The sequence below is a fragment of the Electrophorus electricus genome, chromosome 18, assembly GCF_013358815.1.
Source record: "Electrophorus electricus isolate fEleEle1 chromosome 18, fEleEle1.pri, whole genome shotgun sequence".
Taxonomy (NCBI): domain Eukaryota; kingdom Metazoa; phylum Chordata; class Actinopteri; order Gymnotiformes; family Gymnotidae; genus Electrophorus; species Electrophorus electricus.
The window spans coordinates 9,492,572-9,520,524 of record NC_049552.1 but is presented as its reverse complement, the minus strand read 5'-3'; the positions used below and the strand labels follow the sequence as shown (position 1 = coordinate 9,520,524).

Below are 27,953 nucleotides of genomic sequence, written 5' to 3'. Positions count from 1 at the left end.
ACTTTCTCTTTTCGTAGCCCTTACAAGTTCCCGTTTAATTTGTCTTATTTCATACATACGCCACTAGAATAGCTATAACCAAAAGGATCTCGGTGCTTTATCGAAAAGTATTGATTACAAGCGGGTTTGGGTAGCCTTTCACAATCGCCGAATCGTTTCAGAATTTGAACTTGTTTTTATCAAGGCCGCTTTTCAAAGCTGCCATTCCTTAATATGTAATATCTTTGAATGTAACAGAAGTCACCAGGGACTCAAGCCGATACGTCATGTCGGCGGATGATGAAGTTCCGACGGTTTGTTTCCACGCGCCAGACTGCGAGACAGACGGACACCCGCGCGCAGTTTCCGAGGCATGCCCATTTGGAGTGTAGTGACGTCTGCGCTTCAGCTTGTGTTCTGACGTCGTGGCTGTCTGAGCGCTGTTTCTGCCTGCGCCTTGGTGACTGTGGTGCGAGAAGAGAAATCACTCAGTGGCAAGTCCTTTAAATCCTATTCAAGTATGTCTTTACGTGTATGAAATGTTTGTTCACAACACGAGTGTGTATATTTTTACCGTTTGTCCAAGGCTTTATCACGCCTTTGCATTGAGAGGGACATTTAAAGCAATTTCTTGGACTAGTTAGCTAGCGCTCGATAGTCGTTGAACTATTCATTAGTCGTAGCTGCAAAGCGGTGGAGGCTGGAAGGCAATGCGCTAGCGGACTAGCACGCGATGATACGGGGACACGCAGAACAAACGTTTATCGGCCAAGATGGCTAGCTAGATAACTAGTTTACGTCTCAATTTTACGAATTGAAAGAATGAAGACTGTTTTTGCTAAGATTATGTAGAGAACGACTTGAATTTTCCTGAAGAGTTTGATTTTTAACATACCGATGTTGTCTTGTTTTGTACCATTAGCACATGACATAGCTAAAAGGCTAGCTAGCTTTAACGTCCTCTTTTTAGTGTAGATCCTTTTGGGGTGTGTAGAAGTCTTGGAGTATTCTTTGGATGCCACCAATGACGGGGAAAATGCTAGCTAAGCATTGTTTAAACAATTACCCAACCAAGCAAAATGTTAGTGTGTGTGTGTGTGTGTGTGTGTGTGTGTGTATGTATATATATATATATATGAGATATTACAAACACTAATTGATATAACCATAAACCACAGTTTCTAATTCTGGCTAGCTTCGGTAGCGCATAGGCTGAGGGGAATAGAGCGAGAATGATCGGCACTACCACTGCCGTCTCCCTACATGCCGTTGCTCCAGTGGGGCTGAGCTGCGCTGCTGTGCGGGGGCAAGTCGCCAGGAAGGACGGGGAGGGGAAGGGGGGGTTAGCGGGATGTCCTTGTGAGCTTCATTGAGGGGTGACACATTGCTTTTGCGCAGGTAATAAGATTCTGAAAAGCGTCTAAATCGAGTAGAATTACGATCCAACAGGCATTACAAAATTATACAACGATACATAAAATCATCCTAGAACACCCTATTCTAGAAAATTATACAAAAGCATCACTTTTAGCCTGCTGCATATTTTTACTATTAATCGAGCGTAATTAAGCGTTTCTTCATATTATTTTTAGTTATGGTGGAAAAAGAAGAATTTATCATCCCATGTATTCTTGTGTGTGTATATAGAAATATGAGGTTGTAGCAACTGATTTGTAATAATCATAAAATTTCTTCAGAAAGGGTTGTTCCTTCACATGGTAATGAGGGGAAGGTTGAATGTTGATTTTTTAAAAATGTTTTATTTACCTTGCAGTATTGATACATATGAACATATTGGTACATTTTAAACAAATGCAGTACATAACAGCACATAAAACACTGACAGGAGGCTATAAAGGTTAGAGAGTGAAAAGACTTGTCTGTTGTAATCATAAAGGTTGAATGTAGCCCAGTCTTCACTGCTTTGACATTTTTCCAGTACAGTACACTTACTTTGTTGAATGGTATTAGTTTATCAAGTTCTCTAACGATGTTAATGGGGTCAGCAAGATGTCAGCAGACAGCAACAATATGCTTCTAAATTGGAGTACGTTCTACTCTGGTACAAGGTAATAATGTTCACTTTATTAGGTGAACGATTGCCTTTTTACATTGCAACGTTTAACATGGATAAAGTAGGTAACTAAGAACTTAATTTAACTTTGACAAACGTTGTGTTGCAGTGCTATACCAGTATGAATTAAGTTAAACGTCATTTTATCTTTTATAGCAGATTGGATAAGGCCATAAAATTACCTTTTTGTATCTAACTATAATAGTAAATTAATCTTAAATTTAATAAGGTTAAATAGCATTTTTTTTTTTTTTAGAACTTTTATCCTTAGTTTTGTATGTTAATGTTGCTTTTATTTACAGAAAAATCTTCCTCTCTCTTTACAGAAAGCTCAGCAAACCACACTTCCATCTCCATCATGCATGAAGTCCGGTGATTGAGAATTTATTATTCGTAGAGTTTAAAACATTTGAACAAGAAGGAGCATTTGAACCAAAACCCAGCCCACACAGGAAAGACCAGTAATCTCTACATGGCTACCATGGCTAGTGCTCAGACAAATGTGAAGACTCCTTTCAAAGACCAAATCTCATTTCACAGCAGTATGAAGAGGCTGTACAGAGAGCAGCTCGAGGATGCACCCATTAAAAAGCGTGTGATGGCAGAGATGAAGCTGATGCGGCGTGGTGTGGAGCTTTTATCCAGGGCCACCAGAGTGAAGCAGGAACCTGTGGAGGATGAGCCCTGTTTTGAAGGAGGCACAGAGGGTCAGGAGCTCCATGTGACCACGGTGGGTAAGGCCCTGGATCTGAGCCCTGGGCTGAAGAACACTCTGGCTCAGTTCACCCTGAGCAGCCAGAGTTCGCTGGGGGGTCCTGCTGCCTTCTCAGCAAAGACAGGCCAGGAGCCCAGCCTGACGGGTGGTGTGGCACCACTGCCTTCACCATCAGTCTTGGGCGTGGGGCCCCTGCTGGTGCCCTGTGACAGCTCCACGGAGCTTACCCACTCTGTCTTGGAGGGCGAGTCCATCTCTTGTTTTGTGGTGGGTGGTGAGAAGCGACTGTGCCTTCCCCAGGTGCTGAACTCGGTGCTGAGGGATTTCTCCTTGCAGCAGATCAATGCTGTGTGTGATGAGCTCTATGTCTACTGCTCACGCTGTGATGCCAATCAACTGCACATTCTCAAGGTGCTGGGCATCCTGCCCTTCAACGCACCGTCCTGTGGACTCATCACCCTCACAGATGCTCAGCGCCTCTGCAATGCTCTACTGCGCCAGGGCACTGCCCTGCCCTCTGAGATGTCCACCCTGCCTTTGCTCAAGGATGCTGAGGCTGGATTCCAGGTGGAACACCAGTGCCTGGGTCAGTGCCAGGGCCTCTTCCTGCCCCACTTCTACATGCAGCTAGATGCACCATGTATCCAATGCATGGAATGCCAGCTGCTGTTCTCACCGCAGAACTTCGTGATGCACTCACACAAGTCTCCCGACAAGAGGACGTGCCACTGGGGCTTTGATTCAGCCAAGTGGCCCTGTTACCTGCAACTTAGCCGCAGGCATGAGGGCACCGTGGAGGAGCCACAGCTTAAACAGCTTCTGGACGACATGAAAAAGAAGTTCCACCTGCATCTGAAGAAACCGCTGGACAAGGTGAGTGAATTGTCTGTGTAGGACTCCTCCTCTTCGTCTCTAGATGGGTGGAGGCCTTCTCTTCTCTAGATGGGTGGAGGATTAGGCGACGAGTCTTGAGTCATGTTCGGAAGACTGGTGGTTAAGTGTGACTATGTAAATGGAAAAGATTACGTGATTTCCCTTCAGCATGCTGTTTGTTTTGGGATGGTCTGGGTCGGCTGTGAGAGTTTCCTTATGAATTTGTTTTTGTAAACCGGAGTTGACCCAATTTTATGGTGTGTGTGTGTAGCCATGGTGATGGGTGGGGGGTGCTTGCCCAGCTAGATTGTGGGAGTTGAGGGTGGAGCTGTGGGAGTGGGTGATGTTGAGTGGGGGCAGTTGGTCTGGGAGAAAACAATGACTTGTGTCCGTGGTCACAACAGGGTCAACCAGAAAGTAAATCCTCTATCAGTGATCTACCAGGCATGTTGTACAAGTAAAACACCATGGGCTATTTTTGTGCCATTTCATGTCATAAAAAATGTATTTCTATTGAGACTGGAGAGAGAAGCAATCTGTTGAAGTCAGCTGTAGGTGTGCTTGTGCTTTCACTGGAGGAGGTCAGCTGAACTCACGTGTTAACCACCATTGTGTACCGGAAAGAACAGAAGCATGTTCAGTCAGAGTTGATGTGGGGAATGCCCACATTACATCACCATGTCACCACGCTGCCTAGAGCTCAGAACATGATGGATTATTCCCCTGAAGGCTTATGAGGGCTTTTGCTACAGAGGGGAAAAAAAAAGTCTAAGGGAGCAGTCTGCATATTGTTCAAAAACTGGTCTGGATTGTTTCAGAGCCATTGACTTGCCATATCTCATGACCTTTTGACCTCACGGCTTTTTGTTGTCCTAAGACCTGGCTTCTACGGAGTGATGTTGTCACAGTGGGGTTGTTGCCTTGGAGCAGCAGTTAAAGGGTTACAGGCAACAGCAGATGCAATTATTTATAGTTTGTGCAGGTGCAAGCATGTCATCCTCTCATGCTTCTGCACTGTTGTGTATGTCAGATAGAAGAGAGAAAGAAGCTCCATTTTCCTGTGTACTTCGCAAGGGGGCCAAAAATACCGTCTGGTGTCTTGTCTGGCACTCCCTCCCCCCACGTCTGCGTCTGAGCTTGAGCTCCATCAGCTGCACAGACACATCTGACATGCAGACTGCACCCCCCATCCCCACAACTCCCCCAAGGCTTGTCTTAGTTCCGCTTGGCTAACGATGAAAAATGCACCTGTGAATCAGTTATGATGTGCATAATACAGTATAATTAATTTAGCAAAAGAATGGAATCCTCCTCATTTTCTGACAGAATGTATTGTAAGACACTTTCCTCTCTTTCTTGTTTTTGAACACAATGCCCTGCAACCAAACCTCCTCGCTTATTTTTCTCTCCCCTTCCCACCTCAATCTGCCTCTCTCTCTCTGTGTGTTTATTTAGTCAATGTCTAGCACCTTCCTGTACCTCCTCCAGTGAAGCTGGCTGCTGGATGGGTGAAGCTTACCTCTGGGAATTTTTCTTGTTTTTTTTTTTTTTTTTTTTCCTCATTTAATCTTTCTCAGCTCATCCATGTTTGCCCTGAGGTGCTGGAGTCCAGGTTTTAGTTTGAGCATTATTGTGAAATGAAGCCACATGTATTAAATTGTTAGTTGGTTCAGGTCTCCACATCTGACTTACAACTGGCAGTTAATATCTCAGTAACATTCAGGAAGCTTGGGGGTGGGATGGAGGGTGGGAGATGGGAGAGAGATTTGTGAAGTCAGCAATGTGCAACAGCTTGTGAGGGAATCAGAACTGGAGGTGTGCATGTGTACAAATGGTTAATACTGAGCCTACGCATTTCAGTAAAGGACATAAACACACATCCATATCAGAAGTCTCTGTTCAGTATGCTTGCCTGCAGACAGACAGCTATGTGCGCTGGAGTGTTTACCCCAAACGCCCTGCTGCGTCAATAGCCATATATATGATTCAGTTTCCACAGTCTGCTGGACACACACACACACACACACACACACACACACAAACAAAGCTACAGTACACACAGTGTAAATGCATATATTCAGAACATCATAGTTTACTGCTGAAATGCAAATCTGCCCTAGCAGCTCTTGTAACAGAATACTGGAGCTCAGGGTAGACATAAATGTCTGGATCTTTCAAAATGGGGCCCCCCCCTTGCTTCCTCACACTGCTTTATCTGTAAGTGGTTTGTGAATGTGTGCTAGTGTGTGAGAGAGAGTGTGAGGCCATGTTAGACAGCTGTGATGGTTGGAGGCTTGGCATGCTGACAGGTCTGGCAGACAGAGAGAACACTCTGCTCCGTCTGTCTCCCACGGAGACCCAGACATAGACTGTGGTGCAGAAACCCGAGAACTCCTGCTTCTCTCAGTCTCTCTTTGTCTCGTTTTGTCTCTCCTGCTTTCCCTTTCTACCACAGCCTGACATCTCTTCTTCTCATTTCTTTCTTCTTTTTCTTGCTGTTTTTCTCTTTTTTTTTTTTTTTTTTTTTTTTTTCTAGTCTTCCGGTTGCTTGTTTCTTCATTGCTCTGTACCGCAGACTTTTTCCTCACCTCTGATATAGATTAGACATTTGCTTTCCCCTCTCATTGCTTTTTCCCCTCGGTTACCGTGCAGTTCTTCCACCGTCTTCTCCACTCAGAGATGGAGAAATGCTTCCCTCGCATATCTCTACATCTTTCTTGTTGTCTTCATGTGTTCATCTTTTTATTCCTTCCACTGAGTTAATTATCAGCCCATGCATTCTGCATGTGTACAAAGCACCCCTCTGCGCATTTGCATAATGAATAATAAATTTAAATGTCACCTCAAACATGCATTGTCAGATTTAGCTGTAAATTTCACACATGCACAAATATACACGCACCTGCCCCAAGTCCGGAGTTGAAAGTATAACACTCCAATTAGCCAGCATCAACAAAATGAGCCACAAGATCATCCAGCAGGTCTGTTTGTGTGTGTGTTTCACACATTTTAAGAGCAAAAATATGAGGAAAAAACAATGGAACCTTCCTTGTCATACCTGGCAAAATGCTTTTTGCATAATCTTTGTGTCTTTTTTTTCTTTATTAAAAGGGAAAGATTTGTTATATAAACATATACATTTATGTTTGGTATTATGTGTGGAAAATGTTTTTACATGTAGGCAATTGCATAAATAATTACAAAACAAAAAACACAGCATATTGTGCTAGTTCAGAACCATTAAGTGTTTAAACCCAGCAAAAGCTTCTTTTTTTTTTTGTCCTGCACTCACCTCTGTCTCTCACTTGCATCATGCTGCCTTTATCTTTGTCGTTGGATTTTCCCCTGTGTACACAAACTGTTCACTCACTCACTAACCACAGAGCTCCAAAAACAGAACCATATCCTTGTTGGGTTTGGGCCCGTTTCTGCTTATTGTGCTTCTGTGTGAATCATCGACCAGGCCTCTGGAGAATTGCCACCTTGAAGAGGACATGCATCTGAGTCCTGGAGAATCTTTGCACAATTTGGTGTTTTGTTTAATCTAAGAGTTGTAGAGACATTAAACAGTGCTCAGTGTTGGGACTTCAGAGCTGGACCTTGTTCCCTCTGTCCCAGTGCAGAACCCAGCTGCCCTGGGCAGCCATCATTTCTGAGCTGTGTTATACCACCACCACCACCAAAGTGTGGATCCACTGCACAAATTGAGTTTAACTTAAATGACACCACAATAGCCACAGCTCCGCACAGAGGCCTTTAATTCTATAAACTGTAGCCATGCTCTCTCTCTCTTGCTCGCTCGGTCACTCGCTCACTGCTGGATAAGTGACTTGCTGATCATGCTTCTGAGATCTGTGCAGATTTACTTGGGGAGTGAGGGATAGGTGGTTGTCGCTCTTTTGCCTGTGTATCACACCGGTTCTGATGCAGTTTGCCCTATAAGTGATGGACTGGATTAGGAGAGCTGTGAATGTTTGTAATGTTTGTCATCACCATGCTGATGATGACACACAACCATAATTACTTTGAGTCTTCTCTGCTGAACACAAGCAGTAGCCATCCTGTGTTGTGCTAGCTATCTTAGAACAGTGACTGTATAAGATTAATGTGATTTAAATATAGCCGCAAGGGGCAATTCCGGGTCCAAGATCAGTCTCGCAAGTCTGACATGAAGCAACATGGACATAGTAACTACCCGCCATAAACACATGACATTCTCACTTTGTCCTCCATTTCCTGAAGATGCCATCAAAAAGATTAGATGTCAGTGAAATAGTTTTCTGATGAAGTGGAAATTTGATTGAGCAGCTTGCTTAATTTATAGAAATATATAGACATAGAAATATAGATTTGGCATTTCCCCTGCCCTCCATAGTCATTAAAGAATTTTAAATGTTTACAGTAGCAGTTTGCATATAATGTAAAAAGCTGGTGACTGAGTTTAAAATTGAACTGTTCAGTGCTGCTCTATTGGTTTTCACCACACTGCAAATAGTGGATGCCTTAGAACTAGTGTTAATTTATGGAATTAACTGTTACAATTGGTTAGTTGTGATCGAAAGGCCATATGCAAGTCTCTGGTTACATCATGTCTGTGAATATTTTGTGAAAACACCCTCTCTCTTTGCAACCAAGACAAGTGTTTACAATGCAAACTGACATGTTGGGTCTAATGTAAAATGGTGAATTTCTAAATTTAGTTTTTGGTGATGGTATAAAAACATAAGAACTGTTCTGTGCTGCTGTAATAGCCTGCATTGATTTATATGATATGACTGCAAGTGCACTTGGGAAGCCTGTTTACTGTGCTGTTCCATATAGAATTTTAACTTCATTAACTGTTATACACTGCATTATATATATTCATATAAACCAGATTTACTGGAGGCCTTCAGGAAGTTTTTGGGAACAAGCATCTGAAATCTCTTGTCGGTTGAGCCATGCATTTTAAATTTGTACTCCTTTTTGTCTCTGTGATGCTTTTGTAACCCTTTCAGCATAATGAGGGTTTTTGAAGAGATATACTTGCCACAGGTGTACATAAATCTAATTATGAATGTCTGTAGGGAGCCCTTCCTACAGGTTCTCTGTGGAATCCAACATATGAACCTCAGCAGTTAGGAAGGGGGTGGGGGATGCCCCTGTTTGTAACACAAAATTAACTTTGCTGATAAAGTAAGAACACGTGCATGATGGCTTTAAATACACAACTGAAAAAAAATCAGTGCTTCTTGAGTGACTCTCACTATGAAATTTTAGTGCATCAACCAATAGCCCTATTGAAAGTTACTCCCCCCCCCCCCCCCACAAACGTTCATACACTGCAGAAAGACCAGAACAACAGTGCAGTGCAATTGCTGAGAGGGCAGTTTGACCTGGGGTCCCAAACATCGACTAGAACAGGGGATGGGGCTCTCCATACAATTAGCACCTTTACTGACTGTGTTCAGTGGTAGAGGAATGGAGACAGAGCATCACTTCTAGACCTAAAGTGTAGTTAGGCTGCAGTGGAAGCTAAAATGCCTTCCCTTCTCAAGTTATTCTGTCACTTTGTTTGAAAATACATTTAGGATGAGTATTGTTTAATTTTTGTGGTTAAATCTTCTTTGTCTTCTTCGTCTTCATTTAGCAAAGTTACAAACGAATGTTATTTTCTAATATATTTGCTAATAGGCATTATGCTATAGCTATTGTTAGGAGAGTAGTGTTTCTCATAAATGCTGTGATCTTTCAGGTTTTGTATATTTCACAAAGGATGTTTTTCTGTATCCTTGGCTACAAGTTTTTAATATAATATAAATATATTCTTATATTTATCTCTGCTAGGCTGTTATTTAGAAATCTAACAAAAAATTGTAGAAACTTTTTGCTTTTTAAAAAAGAAAGCAAAATGAATGGCAATATTTTTGTTCCATTTCCTCAGTAATTGGAAGTTGCCATATTTGAAAGAATAGATATTTAGAGACACAGAAGTTGACACTAATACTAATGTTTGCTGGCATGGTTGTGTGCGTGTAGTTTTACTGACATTTTTCATGATATTTTACCACAGCCCCCCTTGTAATGTTTGTGACTGCTTTTTACAGATGGCTATTTAATAAAATCATTTCTAGTAACAACTTGGGTTTGAGCTAGGGTTGGACTGATGGACGTCATAGAAAGCTGACGGACATCATGATGCCAAACCACCACACAAGTAAATGCCAAGCTATATAATGCAAATAAATTAATCCTAGAGTGTTTCTATGCTTGAACGAAAGTGTGAGAACTTTTTTTTTTTAAAGGAATATGACATGGTAATTCGCACAGGATTAAAATAAGGAAGGATTAAAAGGAAGGATGTACTAGTCATTTTATAGTAGGTAAAAGGTGCCAGAATCTTTGCCGAATTGGGAATTCGGTCTCTGCTGCAACATGTAGTGTTTATATTTGTTGGACCAGAAATCATTTCGTATTTCCCTATACATGCTTACACAATGTATTTCACAATACAATAGCAAGAAACAATACATTTATAGTGACTGCACTCTGATATATTAGTAACTACCAGAGTTGTAAATTCAGAATTAAAAAAAAATTCCTGCCATGATTTAGTACTGTCCATCAGATTTATTTTAATTAGAAGTGAAAAGTAATAAAAATCTTACCTTGAGTATGCTCTAGTGTTTTACAAGACATATTTGCACTGTGATTATTTAATTAATTGGAAAATCAAGTATTAATTCTAAAACACTTTGTCTAAAAGGGAAAAAAAAGAGAATTTGTCATTACCAGTCAAAATGAGCAATGTTTTTTGATCTTACACTGCTCACTGACTACACTAGTCATTTGCTGTAAACATAGTTGGAGACCGTGTGAGTTTGTTTGTTTCAAAACATTTATCTGTGTGTGTGTGTGTGTGTGTGTGTGTGTGTGTGTGTGTGTGTGTGTGTGTGTGTTTGAGATCCTTATCCATGATGTGTATTCTGAACTCTCATGAGACCAGATCTATGACTCAATGTTGTGTGTTCATATGAGCCTCCATGCAAGAGGAGCAAACAGTCTTCTACTGTGTTTACTGTAGGCAGTGTCTAGTCCTCGTATTGGTCTGACTTCCTCAGGCAGATTGTCAGATCTGGAATCAACCTGTCTCAACTTGTCTGTGATTAACAATGGTGTGACTGGGTGTGTGAGTTAATGGATTACTTGGTAAATGGGTTAGTCATGGACAGTTAGTCCTGTCAGTTCCTGACCGTTATTTTCCTGTCAAAAGTAATTTTACATGAAGACAGGGATTAATTGTGGACAATGATTTATCTAGAGTTTTAATATACTGTTGTAAATATCATCTAAATTTAGAGTACAGTCATACCACTATAAATTCTAATTGTTTTTAAAACATTCATGTTATGAACCACAATTTAAGTTTTTCTATTGCTTAGGAATGACTGATTACACAGCTAACGCATGCAATTACATTTCCGGAATTTTGACCAAAATCTCTCTCTTTTTGAACTGCATGTTTCGGGGTATGTAATTCAAGGATGTTGCTCATGGAGGCTCCAGAGAGCTGAAGAGGCTGAACCCCAGAATAACCCAGAAGTTTTTAAATCCATTTTGTTTACAAGTCAAATTACAAGATTGCATTTACAGACTAGCAAAAACTATGCAGGCAAAAAGGTAATCTGTGAATGCTTTAGGGGGAAAAAAGTACAAACAATGTGTGAATAATGATTAGCAAATGTAATGTGTATGAAATTAGTTTCAGATTTCAAGGTTTCAATGTGAGGAATTTATTTCAATACCCTTCAAACACAAACAACAAACCTCCACACATCTGATACGTTGTTTAAAAAACTCTAAACACATTAAAAGTCACAATAAAAGTCATAAAAACAGCAAAATACATTGATATACAGTAACATTGTGGTATGGCATTTTACCAGAAGGGAGCACTTTCCTGTGCTGTGTGTGAACTACAAATATAAATTTTTATTGCCGCCTTTTCCATTCTACTGATGAATATGGAGGCAACAGATGGGTGTTCACACCCCTTCTCTGACCGATCACTCTCATATGCCGTTGAATAATCATAACAGACATGTATTGAAAAGGTCTACACATTTCCACCACAACTCTTGAAAAGTGCTGCATACAGTTTCTAATCACACCATATTATCTACACTGTCTTACAAAGAAAAGCTTTTCATGAGCTTTTCCCAGCAAGACAGCAGTGTTATCCTCTTGCTTAAGTCTTTCACATCAGTAAGTCAACACTCTGCGCCCACTGACGATTAATGGCCAGAGGTGGCAGGTGTACCTTCCTTTTTGTGATGTCCATCATCAGGTCCTTTTTCTCAATGTTTTCTCAACCCAACTCGATTATACTAAAGATCATGTCCCTGTATGCTGTCTCATCATCATTATACATCAAGCCCACTAATCATTTGCAAATTTGTACAATATTACTGAATCTGAATTTGATATACAGATGCTGGTACCGTCACAGAGACAAGTTACACTGGATTTCCTAGGAACAAAGTCAGTGGTGGTAGATGTAAAACATGATGGACGTAAAATAGGATCAAAAATATTAGTTAAAATATAAGACCAGCTTGAGAGACTTGAAACAGAACTGCAGAAAGGCTGCTGGACCCGATCAAGAGCAGAGATTTAACCTCATGCTCCTTGATTGGTAATTGGTAATACAAAAATGGCCCCTGCTTGTGTGCCGTATTTTGGCTAGATTCTTCAAATCTAAAATAAATTAATCAAATCTACAATAAGAATCATTAAGCTGGTCAGGGGAAAATGAATAAGATTCCTGAATATGATGTTTGATCTTAGCCAGTTTTTTGCTGTAAATGTCATCTTTCATTTGGAGTTTATTTTCTAATTTATCCTTATATTTTGTCTTTACCTGCTCCACTGCTCTCTGAAATTCACATTTTATTTTTTTTATTTTTTATTTTTTTTTGTACAGTACTTTTATCAACACTTTAAAAGGTAGCGTTCCTTTTTATATATTTAAATCTTAACTTTCTTTGGTGAACCAAACCTTGATCTTGCTAAAATAGTTTTTGTCTAAGTTGAGATGCAAGCATTCTGTGAGACATGTATATGATGCTATTGTGTCTGCATTTTCATCCAAATCATCCCGACATGCATCTTTAAAGACATTCTTTTGTTGTTAGTAAGCTGTTTCACTTGTCTGGTGCCTTTTCTTGATGGTATGCAGTCTTTAGCAGTATCACAGCATGACAAAGATCATATTGTGATCACTGTCCCATAGGAGTGTGAGAGACTCCATGAAATGTTCCTGAGATAGTGCTGTAGCACTGATTTTATAAAGGTTTATCTCTTCTAGTACCATTATGCTTTGTGTGTCTTGGCAATGACTTTCTATTATGCGTTAGCAAGACACTAGGTCTCATGGAGGGCCTATGGTGGAATATAGATGGTGAGGAAAGGTCTATTGGTAAATTAAAAAGGTCGACATCTAACTCAAGTGAGCATATATGTGAAAGTTCTTTAGGATCACTCAACTTCTGCTTAACGTAAAAACACAGCCCACCACTTCTTTGTGAATGAGGCGTCCTGCTGGTGGAGTGCAGAGTCCAGGAATTTTTGCATCCAACCAGGTTTCTATAAAGGACATCACAGTAGTCATCGTCATGCTTTGAGTCGATGCCCAAGTCATCTGTCTTATTTGCTGGGGATCACACAATGGAATGACTGGGGCTGAGTGATGTCTGAATTATTTCAACCAAAACAACCCCCCCCCCCTTCTGTGTTTCCTTTGCTTTGTTTGTTTGTCCTCATAGCCGTTTCACCTTCCTTGTCTGTTTCTCAAAATGAAGTCCTCTGAGGAGAGTACTATGGTTGGCTTCAGCTGAGGCATACTGTCCTGCATGAGCAACAGTTCAAGTAACTTGTAAATGAACAAAGTCATTATTAAAAAAATAAATTAAAAAAAGACAACCAAATAGACTAACAAGCACAAGATCAGCACTGTGTGTGTGTGTGCGTGTGTGTGCGCATGCATAACAGATTTTGAATGACTGGGAGAAAAGTAACTTGGTCACTCGTCCTTTGCCTTTCACACACACTGTGCTTTGGTTGTATGATTAAAAAAATGCTGTTAAGAATTCATCCACATTTTCTGTCTTCCTCTTTCTCTCTTGCAAACACACATTAAAGGGGCTCTCCAAATACCTTGCATATGCAAAACAACACACACAAAATGTTGGTTACACGTAATCAACAAGCTCTATAAGGTCACTACACCATTTCATTTGTATGTGAGATATGGTGCCCAAAATTACATCAGTCATCAGGCTGATAGAGGAGTAATTCCTCTAAGATGTATGTATTCATGCTGGAATTTCAGGTTGTGTATTCCAAACCCATCCTTACTGTAATATATAAGGAAATTCCAGTCTTGCATGACCTCGGATTTGGCTCGTCAGTCACTCAGGCTGCTGATTGTCTCCACATTGCTATACTTACTCCAGCAACAACCAACAAAACATACAAAGTTCAGCCAGGATACATGGCCTGCAGGCTGTACAGAATTCTAAGTGTGTGTGTGTCTAATGTAAATGTGTGTAACTCAGGCCTAAGCCTAACTCAGGCATATTCCAGTAGGTTGTTGATTGTATGTGAATTTATAAATTGAGCCGCAAATGCTAACTCTCAGGGAAAAAGCCAGAACTGGCGTGTAAATGACTCACTTATACAGTGTTAGCAGTGTTTCCAAAGAACAAGAAACAATGAACTTGGATAATGAAGCATCAACTAGCATAAGTTAGTCACTATGAATGTGGTATGAGCCAAGATGATGATAATGCCTTATTGAGAGAGAAACATTTTGGAAATATTAAACATACAACAGCAAACCTCATTCACACCATTATAATGTGCTGCAATACAAAGAGTCCCTAAAGTCCCTGCACTCAGCTGGGTCTTGAACCATAGTTTCTTAAACTCACTAACATACAACTCTCAAGTTCAGGACCAGAGAAAAACAATAAACCTAATCAGAATTAAATACATCCATTTTTTAAATTAAAAATATATAATTTATTTAGAATCTCATATAAAACTAGAAAAGTGCATTGCCTGAAGAAAACTGCAGTGATTTTGCAGCTTAACTGATTCCCAGGTGGTTGCTATGGTGTTGCTAGATTTGTTGCTGTGGAGTCCCAGGTGGTTGCTATGGTGTTACCAAATGGTTGTTATGGTCTTGCTAGGTGGTTAAGTGTGTTGCCATGGAGTCCCAAGTGATTGATAACCAGTAGTGTGTAAGCAGTTAGAGTGGGCATGGCTGTGTTTGCAAAGGTTTTGAATATTCCACCATTCATTCCCTTTTGGGTAAAAATGGCTCCTACATGGAAACCGATCATCCAGTGAAAAAAGATGAATACAAGCATGTCTTTCCTGATCTGACCAAACATTCTGGTGTTGGTCCCTTGTCAATAACTTGAAAACTGCAGGACAAGTTGGCAGTCAAAAATGAAGAATATAACAAACTATAAAAAAACAAACAAAAAACAGTTTGTCAAAACTACACTTCAAGAAGATTAAATTAAAGCGGATTAATTAATGTAATAGTCCCAGATTTAACATCCTTTCAATTATTCAAAATTAAAATGACTATTTAAAAGTCCTTAGTGGCTATGGGAACACAAGAAGTACTATAAACAGTACACAGTATGCCCTTGCCTACTGCTTTATTCAGCACATTTGGTTTGTATTATCATTCAATGTATCTCTGTCCAGTTGCTTCATTTTAATGAGCTAAAAAGTTTAATCTTAACAATGTTTGTTTTTCTCAGGCTCTACAGTTTAAAAAAAAAAAAAAAAAAAAAAAAAAGACCTCAGACAAGTGAATGCTAAATCTCAGAGACCTCTGCCCATGTCCTATACATATACAGTCTCTGTATTGGTCAGAACATGTAAAGAGTTTCATTAGATAGCTCTGTGTGCGTACGTGTGTGCGCACGCATGAGCAGAAAAGAAAACAAGGTTGTGACTGGACTGCCATGTGGGGTTTTTTTTGGTTGTTGTTTTGTTTGTTTTTTTTGTGTGTGCATATGTACATCATGTGCGCATACATGTTGAGCAGATGGGGAACAGTTCTGCCAAAACAGCAGAACAGGTTTTAATGAAGTTTATTGCTACACCAATTTTAAAGTAGTTTTCACAATAAATGGTCAACTGCTTTCTGTCCCATAAATGGAACATGGAGATTTTAAAAATGCACATGAACATGTTTACTACTTCAGTTTGTCCGGTTCAGTCAGCATTGAGGAAAATGCTAATTACTAAACACCATATAAATATGACCCACATTAAATCGCTCATAATGGATGAAATGTTCATCCATAAATCACTTATACAGAACTATCACCAATGCAACCTGGAGGTCAACTTCTTGAGGATGTAGTTTCAGTTGTGTAAAAGTTCAAACTCTTTGAAAGCATCATCACAGATCCAGCAAGGCCTTCAAAAGATCATCTTTGTCTTTTGCAGCATTCTTATCGTATGAAAGCTGAAGCAGGGAGAACTGCTTCTATGGCACATTCTGCAGCATTGATAGAAAAACATTCTTTGGAAATGGAAGGCTGAGTTCAAAACACAGGACTTGAAAGTGACATGAAAAAGTGATATAGAAGCGATATTTCTGCTTCGAATGCCAGAATCAACAATGAACAATATGAATTGTAAGCTATATACTCCGAACTAATACCATAAATGCACAATTTAAGGGGAGCCAAGTGCAGTTGAAGGACACCAGTTAGCCACTTGTCACCAGTATGTCCCTATTTGCAGCTGCTCCAAAAACATGATGGTAAAGTATTATTCAGGTCTATAAACAGTTAAGCATGATTTCACTAATAAGGAGTGAGTGGCAAATGACCACAAAACTAACAAGATTGTGAAAGTTGAGAACACCTGCTCTAAAGAATTGACAGATATTATGGAAAGACATTTAAATGACAGTTTTATCCAAATCGACTTACAAGGACCGAAGGAATACAAGCAATTAAAGGTTAAGGGCCTTGCTCAGGGGCCCAACAGTGGCAACTTGGCACTAGTGGGACTTGAACTGGCAACTTTGTGAGTCAGTCAAGTACCTTACCCACTGAGCTACCACTGCCCAAAAATGATCCTACCAGACTACTTCTATTAAAAAATTATTTTCCTCTTTTCAAACTACATGCAGTGGAAGAACTTCACAATTATTCAAACTTCAAACTAATCCTGTAATTGTTGCCTTATAAAATTCGTGAAGGATAGAAAACAGCACCCTGTGAAATTCTGGAAAGAAGCAGACAGAGCTGGAATTGCAGATTTTGTTATTCCTAAAAAGAAAACAATTATTTCAGACTCTCTGTAATGATCATTTCTATAATCTACTGCAGCAGTGGCAAACTTTACCTAATGCATTATCACTTTCATGTTTATTTGTAGAGATGAATATTAACTTGCTAGTGTTTTGGATGACTAACAAAACAACACTTAAGTGCTGAAAAAAAATGATCTCCCAAATCTGTGACCAAACATCATTCTGTAATGCAGCTAGACAGGAAGGAGAAGGAGGTCAAGCATCCTATGTGAGAAAATGCCTTTTTACTTACCATCCAGCCAAGAAAAATACCCATTTTAAAATCATTAGTTGTGAATGAAACACAGATCTCTCAAAGTGATTAGAAAATAAATCTGCCATTACCTCAAGGATTTACCAGAATTGATTCCCAGAAATTGATTCAAGCTTCAAAGACTGTCGAACCCTGGAAGACTATAAAAAGTAAAGATTGTTGTACTGAGAATTCACTTTTCGGTTGGGTGGTCAACAAGCTGCGTCATGGTGTCACAGATTAAGCAAAGGTAACTGCAAATTACACACCAGTAGCAGACCTACAGTAAATATTAAACCAAACTTTCAATAAAAAAATGAAGATAATGTCATGCCAAAAATGGCATATTCATGAAGATTGCAACATATTCTAATGCACAAAGGTGGTCATTATACCTTTACTCTTGAAGAATTTGGAAGTAGATGTTGAACAACAGATTCCAACACAACAGTGGGTCATCTGAAGGAACTTGGAAAAGAAAACACCTACTGACAGTTATGTGTGAAGGGGAAGTCATTAGGAATAATAATCCACTTCACTGTAAAATAATCTGCAAGATTTGGAACTACTCACCCAACTATCTGCTTCTGCTGAAATGGAGACCTATTATGCTCCTTGTTATATTCCAAAAGGACTTGTACTGTTACAGAAGATGGAAAAAAAACATTGTTATTGATATTTTTTGGGAGCATTGGGTAGAGGAATACTTTCCACTCATGCAGAAGAGATGCAAGAAGTAATAGATGCAAAATCATTGCCTCTCATTATATGGTTGAGACAGCACCCAGAAACAATGTTGCAGCAGAAAAGTCCATCCCTCCGCAAAATGACCAGGTGCTGTGCCTGACAGGGGCTGATGTGAGGCGTACTCTGCGTGGAGTTAACCCACGGAAAGCTGCTGGACCAGACAACATCCCGGGTTGTGTGCTCAGAGAATGTGCTGACCAGCTTGCAGATGTCTTGACAGACATCTTCAATATCTCTCTGAGCTGCGCTGTGGTCCCAACATGCTTCAAGACCACCACCATCATCCCCATGCCCAAGAAGCCCACGGTGTCGTGTCTCAACGACTACCGTCCCATCGCACTCACATCCATCATCATGAAGTGCTTCGAGAGACTCGTCATGAGACGCATCAAGACCCAGCTTCCCCCTTCTCTGGACCCCCTGCAGTTCGTGTACCACTCCAACCGCTCTACAGATGATGCCATCTCTACCACACTTCATCTGGCACTCACACATCTGGATAAAAAGGGCACCTACGTAAGAATGCTGTTCATAGACTTCAGTTCAGCATTCAACACCATTCTTCCTCAGCATCTGATTGGAAAGTTGAGCTTACTGGGCTTGAACACCTCCCTCTGCAACTGGATCCTGGATTTCTTGACTAGTAGACCTCAGTCAGTCCGGATTGGGAGCAGCACTTCCAACACCACCACACTGAGTACTGGTGCTCCCTAGGGCAGCGTACTCAGCCCTCTGCTGTTCACACTGCTGACTCATGACTGTGCAGCGATGCACAGTTCAAATCACATCATCAAGTTCGCCGATGACACGACCGTGGTGGGTCTCATCAACACAGACAACGAGTCAACATACAGAGAGGAGGTGTGAGAACTGGTGAGCTGGTGTAAGGTCAACAACCTGTATCTGAATGTTGACCAGACAAAAGAAATGGTTGTTGACTTCAGGAGAGCAAGGCGAGATCACTCCCCGCTTGCCATCAACGGCTCCTCAGTGGAGATCGTCAAGAACATCACGTTCCTTGGTGTTCACATAGCGGAGAACCTCACCTGGACCCTGAACACCAGTTCCATCACTAAGAGAGCCCAACAACGTCTTCCTTCGGAAGCTGAGGGAAGCCCATCTCCCATCACCCATCCTCACTACCTTCTACAGAGGTACTGTAGAAAGCATCCTGAGCATCTGCATCATTACCTGGTTTGGGAACTGCACTGCCCTTGACCGCAAGACCCTCCAGAGAATAGTGAGAACAGCTGAGAAGATCATTGGGGTCTCTCGTCCCTCCATCACGAACATCTACATAACACGCTGCATCCGGAAAGCCACCAACATTGTGAAAGACCCCACACACCCCTCACATGAACTGTTCACCCTTTTGCCATCTGGAAGAAGGTACCGCAGCATCCAGTCCCGCACCTCCAGACTGTGCAACAGCTTCTTCCCAGAAGCCATTAGACTCCCGAACTCTGGCTAACTCCAATCCAATTCAGATTCCAAAATCGGCACTTTTATACATGCTTATACACAGACACACACACACACACACATACACATACATACATATCTATACACACACTCACACATTGTTTTGCATCGGACTAGTGCTGAAGTCAAACCTCACACATATAAACTATGCACTCCTGTTGCAGTCTTGCACATTATCCTACTTGCTGCTAGAGTACTGTACTAAACCAGCACTGTACTCTGAACTGTTCTGGCTGCTACCAGTGACTGCTATGTTCAGGGTAGCATGTCACTGATTCCTATGCACAACTCGCTTTACATATGCCCAGTACTGTGTACTGCACTAAATAATTACACTGTCTACTCATTTTGATTTGTCCTGTTCTGTATTTATTATTGTTTATTTAATGTTTATTTAATGACATTTTGCACTATATTGGACTGTTTGCACTTGTGTAGCATGTCTGTTGCACTCTTGTTTTGTGTTGCACCATGGTCCTGGAGGAACACGGTCTCGTTTTTGTTTTGTACTTGTATATAGCTGAAATTACAATAAAACCTCTTTGAACTTGAACTTTCTGGGTTACATGTAATCAAGGACACTAATCAAGACACCACTACCCAGGTCTGGTTCAAAGTTTTGTAGTGAAAATCAAAAGCAATATTCTTCAGTGACCTATCAACTAGAAAGCACAAGAATCCTTACCAGCAAGATGGAGACAAGCACAATAAGGACTAATACCATTTTAACGGTATTAATTTTAAAAATTAGTTAATTAATTTAACAATTAATTAATTTAAAATGCATCTAATACTAATTAATTTAATTAGTATTTTTTATACCAAGTTTAACTTTGATTTCATTTATTGAATTGAAAAGTTAAAATGATAGGTTCCTTATATTAAAACAATTGAGGGCTTGGAGGTTGAAAGCTTATATAAGATGTTAATTGTATTCTCATTAGGACTTGCAGAAACATTGACTGGTAAATGCTTACCTAGATACTTTACAGCGCCCTCTAGTGTCTGTATCGGTCACTGTACATAAAGTGATTTATAGGTAGTATACTCCTGACACTTCTAATTTCCTTACAATTTTTCTTGTTTACACTGCATGCTTTTGTTTGAGATTCTGAGATGATCCATATCTAAACTGACTGTATTGGATTAAGCTTCTCAGAACACACAACAACCTCCTTCTCACTCCCCCCTCCAACCGTTACCTCTTTCTATCTCTCATGATTTGTCTTCCTCTCTCTACCTCAATCTCTACCTCTACCCTTCTGTTCCTCTTTTCTCTCATTCTCATCTTCTCTCCTTCCTTCCCTCCTTCCTCAGTAGAAATGCTTTGTGTGCTTTATGGTTGTTAGATGAAGTTAACCTGCTTTTGGTTCTCTCTGATACAAATTAATTACTGTAGACTGTCCTCTGTGTGTAAATATCTAGGGTCTGTGTGCAAGTGTACTTGCATGTGTGTGCTCTGTGAGGTGAATATATGCACACATGCATGGGGCTTCCAAAAGGAGCAGCAGGTTTTCACATACTTTCTCTTTATTGTACTCTTTGAGTGTTCTGTGTATTAACCTATGTCTTGATGTGGTCCAAAGAGATGTAAGTGTTGTGCTATAATGTTGGGTAGTAGAGACATGGGCAGAGCATCCTCTTAGATCAGCGTGGACAGACATCTCAAATCCTGCAGAGCTCTGACATTGCCTGTACAGTGCAGTTTGCCCTGAAACCTGGAGCAATTCAGAGGGTTGATAACTGCTCCAATTTAAACGTGTGTGTGTGTGTGTGTGTGTGTGTGTGTGTGTGCATGCATGCGCGCGTGTGTCTTAGAAGGTACTGGATAATGATGGCCAGGTGCGGAAGTCCAGTCTGGACCTTAGCCCCGGCAATGATGAGTCATGTGATGAAGAGAAAGACAAAAAGGTATTAACACACATGCCACACTGAGAGAGCTTCCTTCTTCCCCTCCATTACACTGCTTTAACCCCCGAGTCTCCAGACATTCCTGTTCTCCTTTGACCCAGACACGATCCTTGCTGCAGCCCAATCCCCCTCCACACACTTTTAACCTCCATTTAGAAACACCACCCATTGTGCATTGCAAACGCATGTTCTCTCATACACTCTTCAAACCTGTTTCTCTCCCTTTTGCCCCCTCTCTTTTTCTATATGTCCTGTCACATACAGAGCCTCCCATTCACACAGTGCCCCTTCATTGTTGCACTGTCTCTCCCTACACGCGCGCGCGCACACACACACACACACACACACACACCCACCCCTAACCTTATCCATTCAGCTTCCACTTGCCACAGCTCAGATTGACACACCAACATATATTTAGAAACATATCAGAAGATTTTAAACTTAGATATAGGTTAGATTTAGAAGTAAACAATGATAGTCCAAATACCTCTTGAAGATGTTTATAACATGGCACATCCAAAACATGTACTTAATATCTAATCTGACTACCACCACACATTTCATCAGACCCATGTTCCCTTGTCTTAGTGAACAGCTATGTGTAAGCGCTGCTTTAATGACACCCAAACACATCCAAATTTTAAATCCATACCACTTTATTTTACTGTGTGTGTGTGTGTGTGTGTGTGTGTGTGTGTTTTGTGTAGGGTAAAAACCAGTCTTCACTGGGGTTCAGCCACCTCTTCCCTGAAATCAAAGAGGAGGCTGAACATGCCTCAATCATCCATCCCAGGTATGGTAGTATTCCCAGCAAGCATTGGGGCCTGCACCAATCCTGAGTTGGAATAACTGCTAGGTTTATGGCTTTTTCAGTAGTTCCCCACAGTAGCCACAGTTTGTATTTAATCCAAACCCATCCAGGAGCAACATAATCTCTCTCTCTCTCTCTCTCTCTCTCTCTCTCTCTCTCTCTCTCTCTCTCTCGCTCTCTCTCTCTCATAATTTGTCTATAGAGAAGCCAGCTGTGTTTAGCTTTAATCAGTGAGAACAGTTTAGCAACATTGTTATTTCTAAATATTGCTGCAGTCTGATGTATTTGTATTTGTGTGCATATGTGTGTGCATACTTGTATGCTTGTGTGTGTTGCAGTTACTACCTATACCCGTACGATAAGATGGTAGCACCCAATGTGTCTCTGCAGAAGGATGGAGAGGTTGGAGTGGAGGTGGAGGTTGGAGTGGAAATGTTGGGTGCCCTGCTTAAGCAGCACTACAGCAGGAAAACACACAGCCATGACAGCTGCACAGGCTCCGGTCAGCACAAGCACACCCAAATTTTTAATGTTCTTGTCAGAATGTCTAATGCATGCATGCATGCATGCATGCATGCATACACACATACACTCCTCTCTTTCTCATTCTCTTACTTTTTCTCTCTCTTTCTTAGTATATTTGCTGCTCAAGCTCCTTCACTTTGTGTGTGTGTGTGTGTGTGTGTGTGTGTGTGTGTGTGTGTGTGTGTGTGTGTGTGTGTGTGTGTGTGTGTGTGTGTGTGTATGCATGCATGCATGCATGCATGCATGCATATGAGCAGGTGTGAATGCACGTGTGTATGTCTACTAGCATGTGTTGGTCATCACATGATCTTAATCATTGAATTGTGGAGGATGCCGTGGCTTTATAATATATCTGCATTCCTTCACCCCTCCACACAAACTATCATTGAGAAAAACACCCACACAGGCTGTGTGTGTTTGTGTGTGCATGTGTGTGCGCACATGTTTGTTTGTATGCACATCTGTGCATGTTTGTGTGGGTGTGGAGTGTGCACCCACCTCATATTTTCCTTCCCTCCTCAGATCTTCATGTGACTTCCTCCTCTTTTGGTGAAGAGGCTAAATCTGACAACGTGAGTGAAGTGCGGCAACACTACCAACCTCCTCTGCCCGTTACCTTGGAGACGGGCTCTAGTGGAAAGGAGGATGATAAAGAGCGCATCGTGCTGGACATCATCCAGATGTATAGCAGGCAGCAGGAGAAGCTCAATGCCACCCTGCACAGGCAGCAGCAGCTGGAGACGGTAAGATCCCCTACCGCATCGCACATACCACATCATTTGCTGCATTACACCCCACCTACAGAAAACCTTGCCCTCTGGAGCACAGAGGTGTTGAGGGTGTGGGTCTGGAACTGCTGTAGTAACCTGGTGGGAAAAACCAAGATGCCAGACCAAAGTTACAGGGCTGAGGATTTCTGCTCATAACCTAACGAGTGTTGGTGTGCACATGCTTACGTATGTAGGAGCTGGAGGCCGTGCGTGGAGGTGAGGTTGCCCAGCTGAGGCAGCTGTCTGTGGAGCAAAGTGAACTGCAGAGTGAGCTGGAGGCAGTTCATACTGAACATGCTCAAAAGCTGGGCGAGGTGCAGCAGGAACAGAGGGAGCTGGAGCAGCGGCTGGAGCAGCTTAGGCAGCAGAGTTGCACCTGTCAACCCCGAGAGAAAGAGGCACAATACAATGCCCAGGTACACACATGCGTGCGCACACACGTTTACACTACTTTACTACACTTTACTGTACTTTAGGAAGCCTAAATTAGATTTTTTCTTCCTAGATCTTTTTTGAAATATCTTTTCAAATCAGATTTGGGACAGATATGTGGTCTTGTATTGAATCTATATCTCACTGGCAGTGCAACATCAGTAAGAACTCATTCTCTTATTATGGAAATAATTAATTATGAATGGAATTGGGATTTTGCACAGCTGCAGATCCAAGTTCTTTACATTTCAACCAGCTTTACTGCTCCTCACCACGAAGTACTACAGTAGCAGCTAAACCAGCAACAGCTCTGCCTTTTTCCCTTTCTAACCTTCTAATTCTAATCTTCTAAAGTCACAATTACAAATGATGAGAATTGAGCAGTAAGGACTATAATATGAATGCAGCCTGTGTGCGCTTGTGTGAACATGCGTATAAGCCTCTCTGTCCGTGCTCATCCCCTCTCCCTCTCTCTCAGCTGTGTGAGTTGCGGTGTCGTCTGGAACAGGCTGAAGCAGAGCGTCAGCAGTTGCAGGATGAACTGTGTTGTGAACGAGAGGCTCGTGAGAAGCTGGAGCTCATGATCTCTCTGCTACAGAAGCAGATAATGCAGTCAGCCAGCAAGGGTGTTACCAGCCCCCAGAACCTACCCACACCCTCCTCACCTGTTCTGGAGACCATGTCCTGCTAAATACCTCTACCCGACACCTCTGCTCATATTTTTCCAGGCACGCACCCGCACACCCACTCTGTGCCTGTACCTTGAACACGCCCTCCCCAAGTCCCAGACACAAAAACAGAACAGTTGTGCAGAGAGAACCCCCCATTGATGGGGCATGATGCTTGTTTATGTATACAGACTTGATACCTGTTTTATAATTTAACATCACTTAGAATGTATTGTTGTAGTACTGTTTTTTTCTATTTTTGACCTATTCTTAGACAGTATTTAAACTTTGTAAATGTTTAATTTATAGTATTGCTGATGGGCTGCTTATGGACAGAGAAGAGGCAGTTCTTATCAGAGCCCGTACTCTTTTTGTCCTTCTTCCATGCTTGTGGTGTTTGTTGGACTCTACGAGACAGATTGTGAGAATAGGAGAGATCAGCACGTGGAAACTAATTGGACTTTCCAATGCCGCCCAGGAGCTAAAATGTCTGCCACTGGCCTCTTAAAATTTGTGTTGTAGTTCAGCCACACCAGGAAAAAACACTTTACCTTCTGACTCTGTGTTTCTGCATTTCAACGCAAAGTGAAAAGAGCGGATCTTAAAATATTCTGAAAAGACTAGAATTTATTGAGCAGGACATTGCAGCCGTTGAGGTTTTCATTAAAGTGCAAACAGAACTAAAAGACTAAAAGTTGGAGGAGCCCTTTGAAGAGGTCATCCTGTTTCAGATGGTAATCTGATATCTAATCTCCCTTTCTGTCCCTCCTCTTCACCTCAGCATTTGCTGCCTGCTGGTGATTAGATGTTTCCTGTGATTTCATACTTATTAGCTGCTCATGTAGTGCATTAAACTCCACTCACTCCTTACTGTCATATAGAGATGCGCACAGACTTGGCCTCTGCTGGGTGAAAACAGTACAGTACAGAACTGGTACAGCTCACAAGGCTTTCGGTTAGACACACCAAGACAAAGCATCTGAACACATGCACTATGAAATTAGATGGTCATCTAAGTCTGTCATGCTAATGCTAAGAATATTATATACTTGTGTTCACTGAAGTAGTCTATAGTAATACTGTATATTATACCATAGGAGTGATGCTCTGATGAAAGTGAAGGGCATCTTAAAGAGAACTGGGTCTGATGTTTTAGCCAAAATGTTGAACATTGTTCTGGCTGATTTGAGAGCAAACAGCACAGAGGGGAGGCTAGTTGGAGCCATGATGCCTGGGTTGGCTTCACGTTGGTGGTGCAGAGATGCTTTGTGTCTGTAGGAGGGGTGACCAGGACAATCACCCTCCCAGCCCAGGGGCAGGATTGTTGCAGAGAGATGGTTCTGTAAGGTTCCAGGCAAGAGTGGTGTCTGGGTCAAGCATCAGCTTGTCTTCCCCCTATTCCCCCTTTTCCACAAATGATACCCACAGCTAATCCTGGCTAGCTCAGTCATCAGCAGGCCAGAACCACCATCTTAATAGGCCAACTTCATAAGATGAAAAACACAAAAAAGAAAAAAAAGAGGGGAAAAAAAAGAAAAAAAAAACGTGTCAGCTATACTGTAAATAAGTACTTTGCATTTGTTTAAAAGAGAAAAAACTTGGAAAGAACTTGGAAATATTTCAAAAATTATTTAATGTTTTACATAATAAAGATTTATACACACTTTGTACATACAGTAGTCTTTAATATATTACCTATGTAAAAAATTTTTAAAGGATTCAATAGATGAGGAAAGCTATGTGAGTATACAGCTAGAGTTCTGTGCTCCAGGATGGTTTTCTATAAGGTATAAGATCCAGAAAGTGTGAGATCCTTCAGCAATGCAGCTGACCCACAGAAGGGAACATAAAATGTACATGGTGTTTCAGAACCTCCCTGAATGAAATATTTAAAAATAAATTATGGTTTTGTGGTTCTCGCAAAGATTGATGATTGATGGACTGTTTATGCCTGATGTTGAAGTTTTCACTATTCCCATTAATGACTTACTTTTTTGATTTACCTTTTTTATGAAAGAGTAAATAATGCCAAATGCATGTATTTTAAGTGATGCTGCTTTTGGTCATTTTTTCTCCCATTATTCAAGGTTTGAGTTGTTCTAAAGAGCAGGAAGGCTCTTTTAGTACTTGTGTGAGTACAAGCTTTTGAGGTCATATCTCTGTTTCCAGAAATGTTTGTAGCAAGATCTGAAGGATTCTGTGTGGGATAGAGGGATACTCTAATCCACATCTACCTAATGGGTAAATCCAAAACCAAGAGACATGTGCAGGTGTATGTCCACGGGCACCCTGTAGTGGAGGTGCACTCACCAAAAGAGGCAGAATTTAGATCTCACATCTCATACGAGCAACAGGACATTGTAGCAGTTATTTCACTGTAAGGAAATGCAGGGCTGCAGTTTGTATGGTCCATCTTCTGATCAAATCAGTGTTAAGCTTCTGTATGCCACTGTTTCCTCTGTAACAGTTAGTCTAATGGCAATTTGCCATAGTTCGAGGATATTTAATTAAATGTGTTTCTGAATCTTTGTACCTTTTTTGATTTTGATTTTTATTGGAGCTATGAGATGTAATTTGTATTTTGTACAAAGGGGGGTGCTGTATGGCTACTTTGTAGAATACCTTGTTGTTATGCTGCTGGGCACACAGAAGCGCTCACAATACCTTCAGATTATCACCCCAAACGCCTCTGGAAGCAGAGCGCAGAGATTTATTTGCATATTGTATTAAAGGTGTTCTTTATGCTGAATAGGTTTTATGTAAAAAATTGATATAATTATCAAAGATATGCCCTAACAGGAAGTCATATTAAGAATTTTTTGCAGCCAAATGCCCACATAAACAAGTAACAATTTGACTGTTGTGTGGAAAAGTCAAGCTCTCTTTCACTGCTTCTTCATTTCTGAGATAGTATTGTGGGTTAGTTTCACAGACCCAGATTATGCCTAAACTGATTAAAAAGAATTTCCAAGTGAAACTGAACACAGAACTTTTTATCATGTGAAAATATGTTTACTGTTTACTGCTTTTGGTAAAAATAAAAAAATGTTTGGTGACATTTCTCAGACATGCAATGCAGTAAGGGTTGCCAATTCAGCAGTGATGAAGAGTTTGATTTTGCATGAATGAGATGCTCTCCTACCTCATGTGATATAAAATGTTTTTTAAGCAGATGACACTTCAGTTTATCATGAGTGATAGTTACTAGTTAAATACATGTACATGCTTTTAGCTAATACCTCAGTTGTATGTAGTGTCTTTATTTCCCATTACAGACTGTGTAAATATGCCTTGTATAGACAATGAGCTTGGATTAAATTCAGGATCTGTAGTGTCGGTTC

At 41.0% G+C, this 27,953-nt stretch overlaps 1 protein-coding gene across 4 annotated transcripts; it reads left to right on the top strand.

Moving 5' to 3' along the window:
* Positions 1-299: 299 nt before the first annotated feature.
* Positions 300-27,953, top strand: skila (SKI-like proto-oncogene a). Of its 4 annotated transcripts, none has more exons than XM_027020887.2 (8): positions 300-497; positions 2,380-3,641; positions 21,314-21,403; positions 22,114-22,199; positions 22,556-22,719; positions 23,265-23,485; positions 23,707-23,928; positions 24,423-27,953. In XM_027020887.2, the coding sequence occupies exons 2-8, from the start codon at positions 2,526-2,528 to the stop codon at positions 24,633-24,635; spliced, it is 2,112 nt and encodes a 703-aa protein (XP_026876688.2). In that variant the 5' UTR covers positions 300-497; positions 2,380-2,525; the 3' UTR covers positions 24,636-27,953. The 4 variants fall into 4 exon arrangements, with proteins under 4 accessions (XP_026876688.2, XP_026876687.2, XP_026876689.2 ...); XM_027020886.2 differs by having other exon boundaries at positions 21,311-21,403; XM_027020888.2 differs by lacking the exon at positions 24,423-27,953 and adding an exon at positions 24,018-24,408 and having other exon boundaries at positions 21,311-21,403.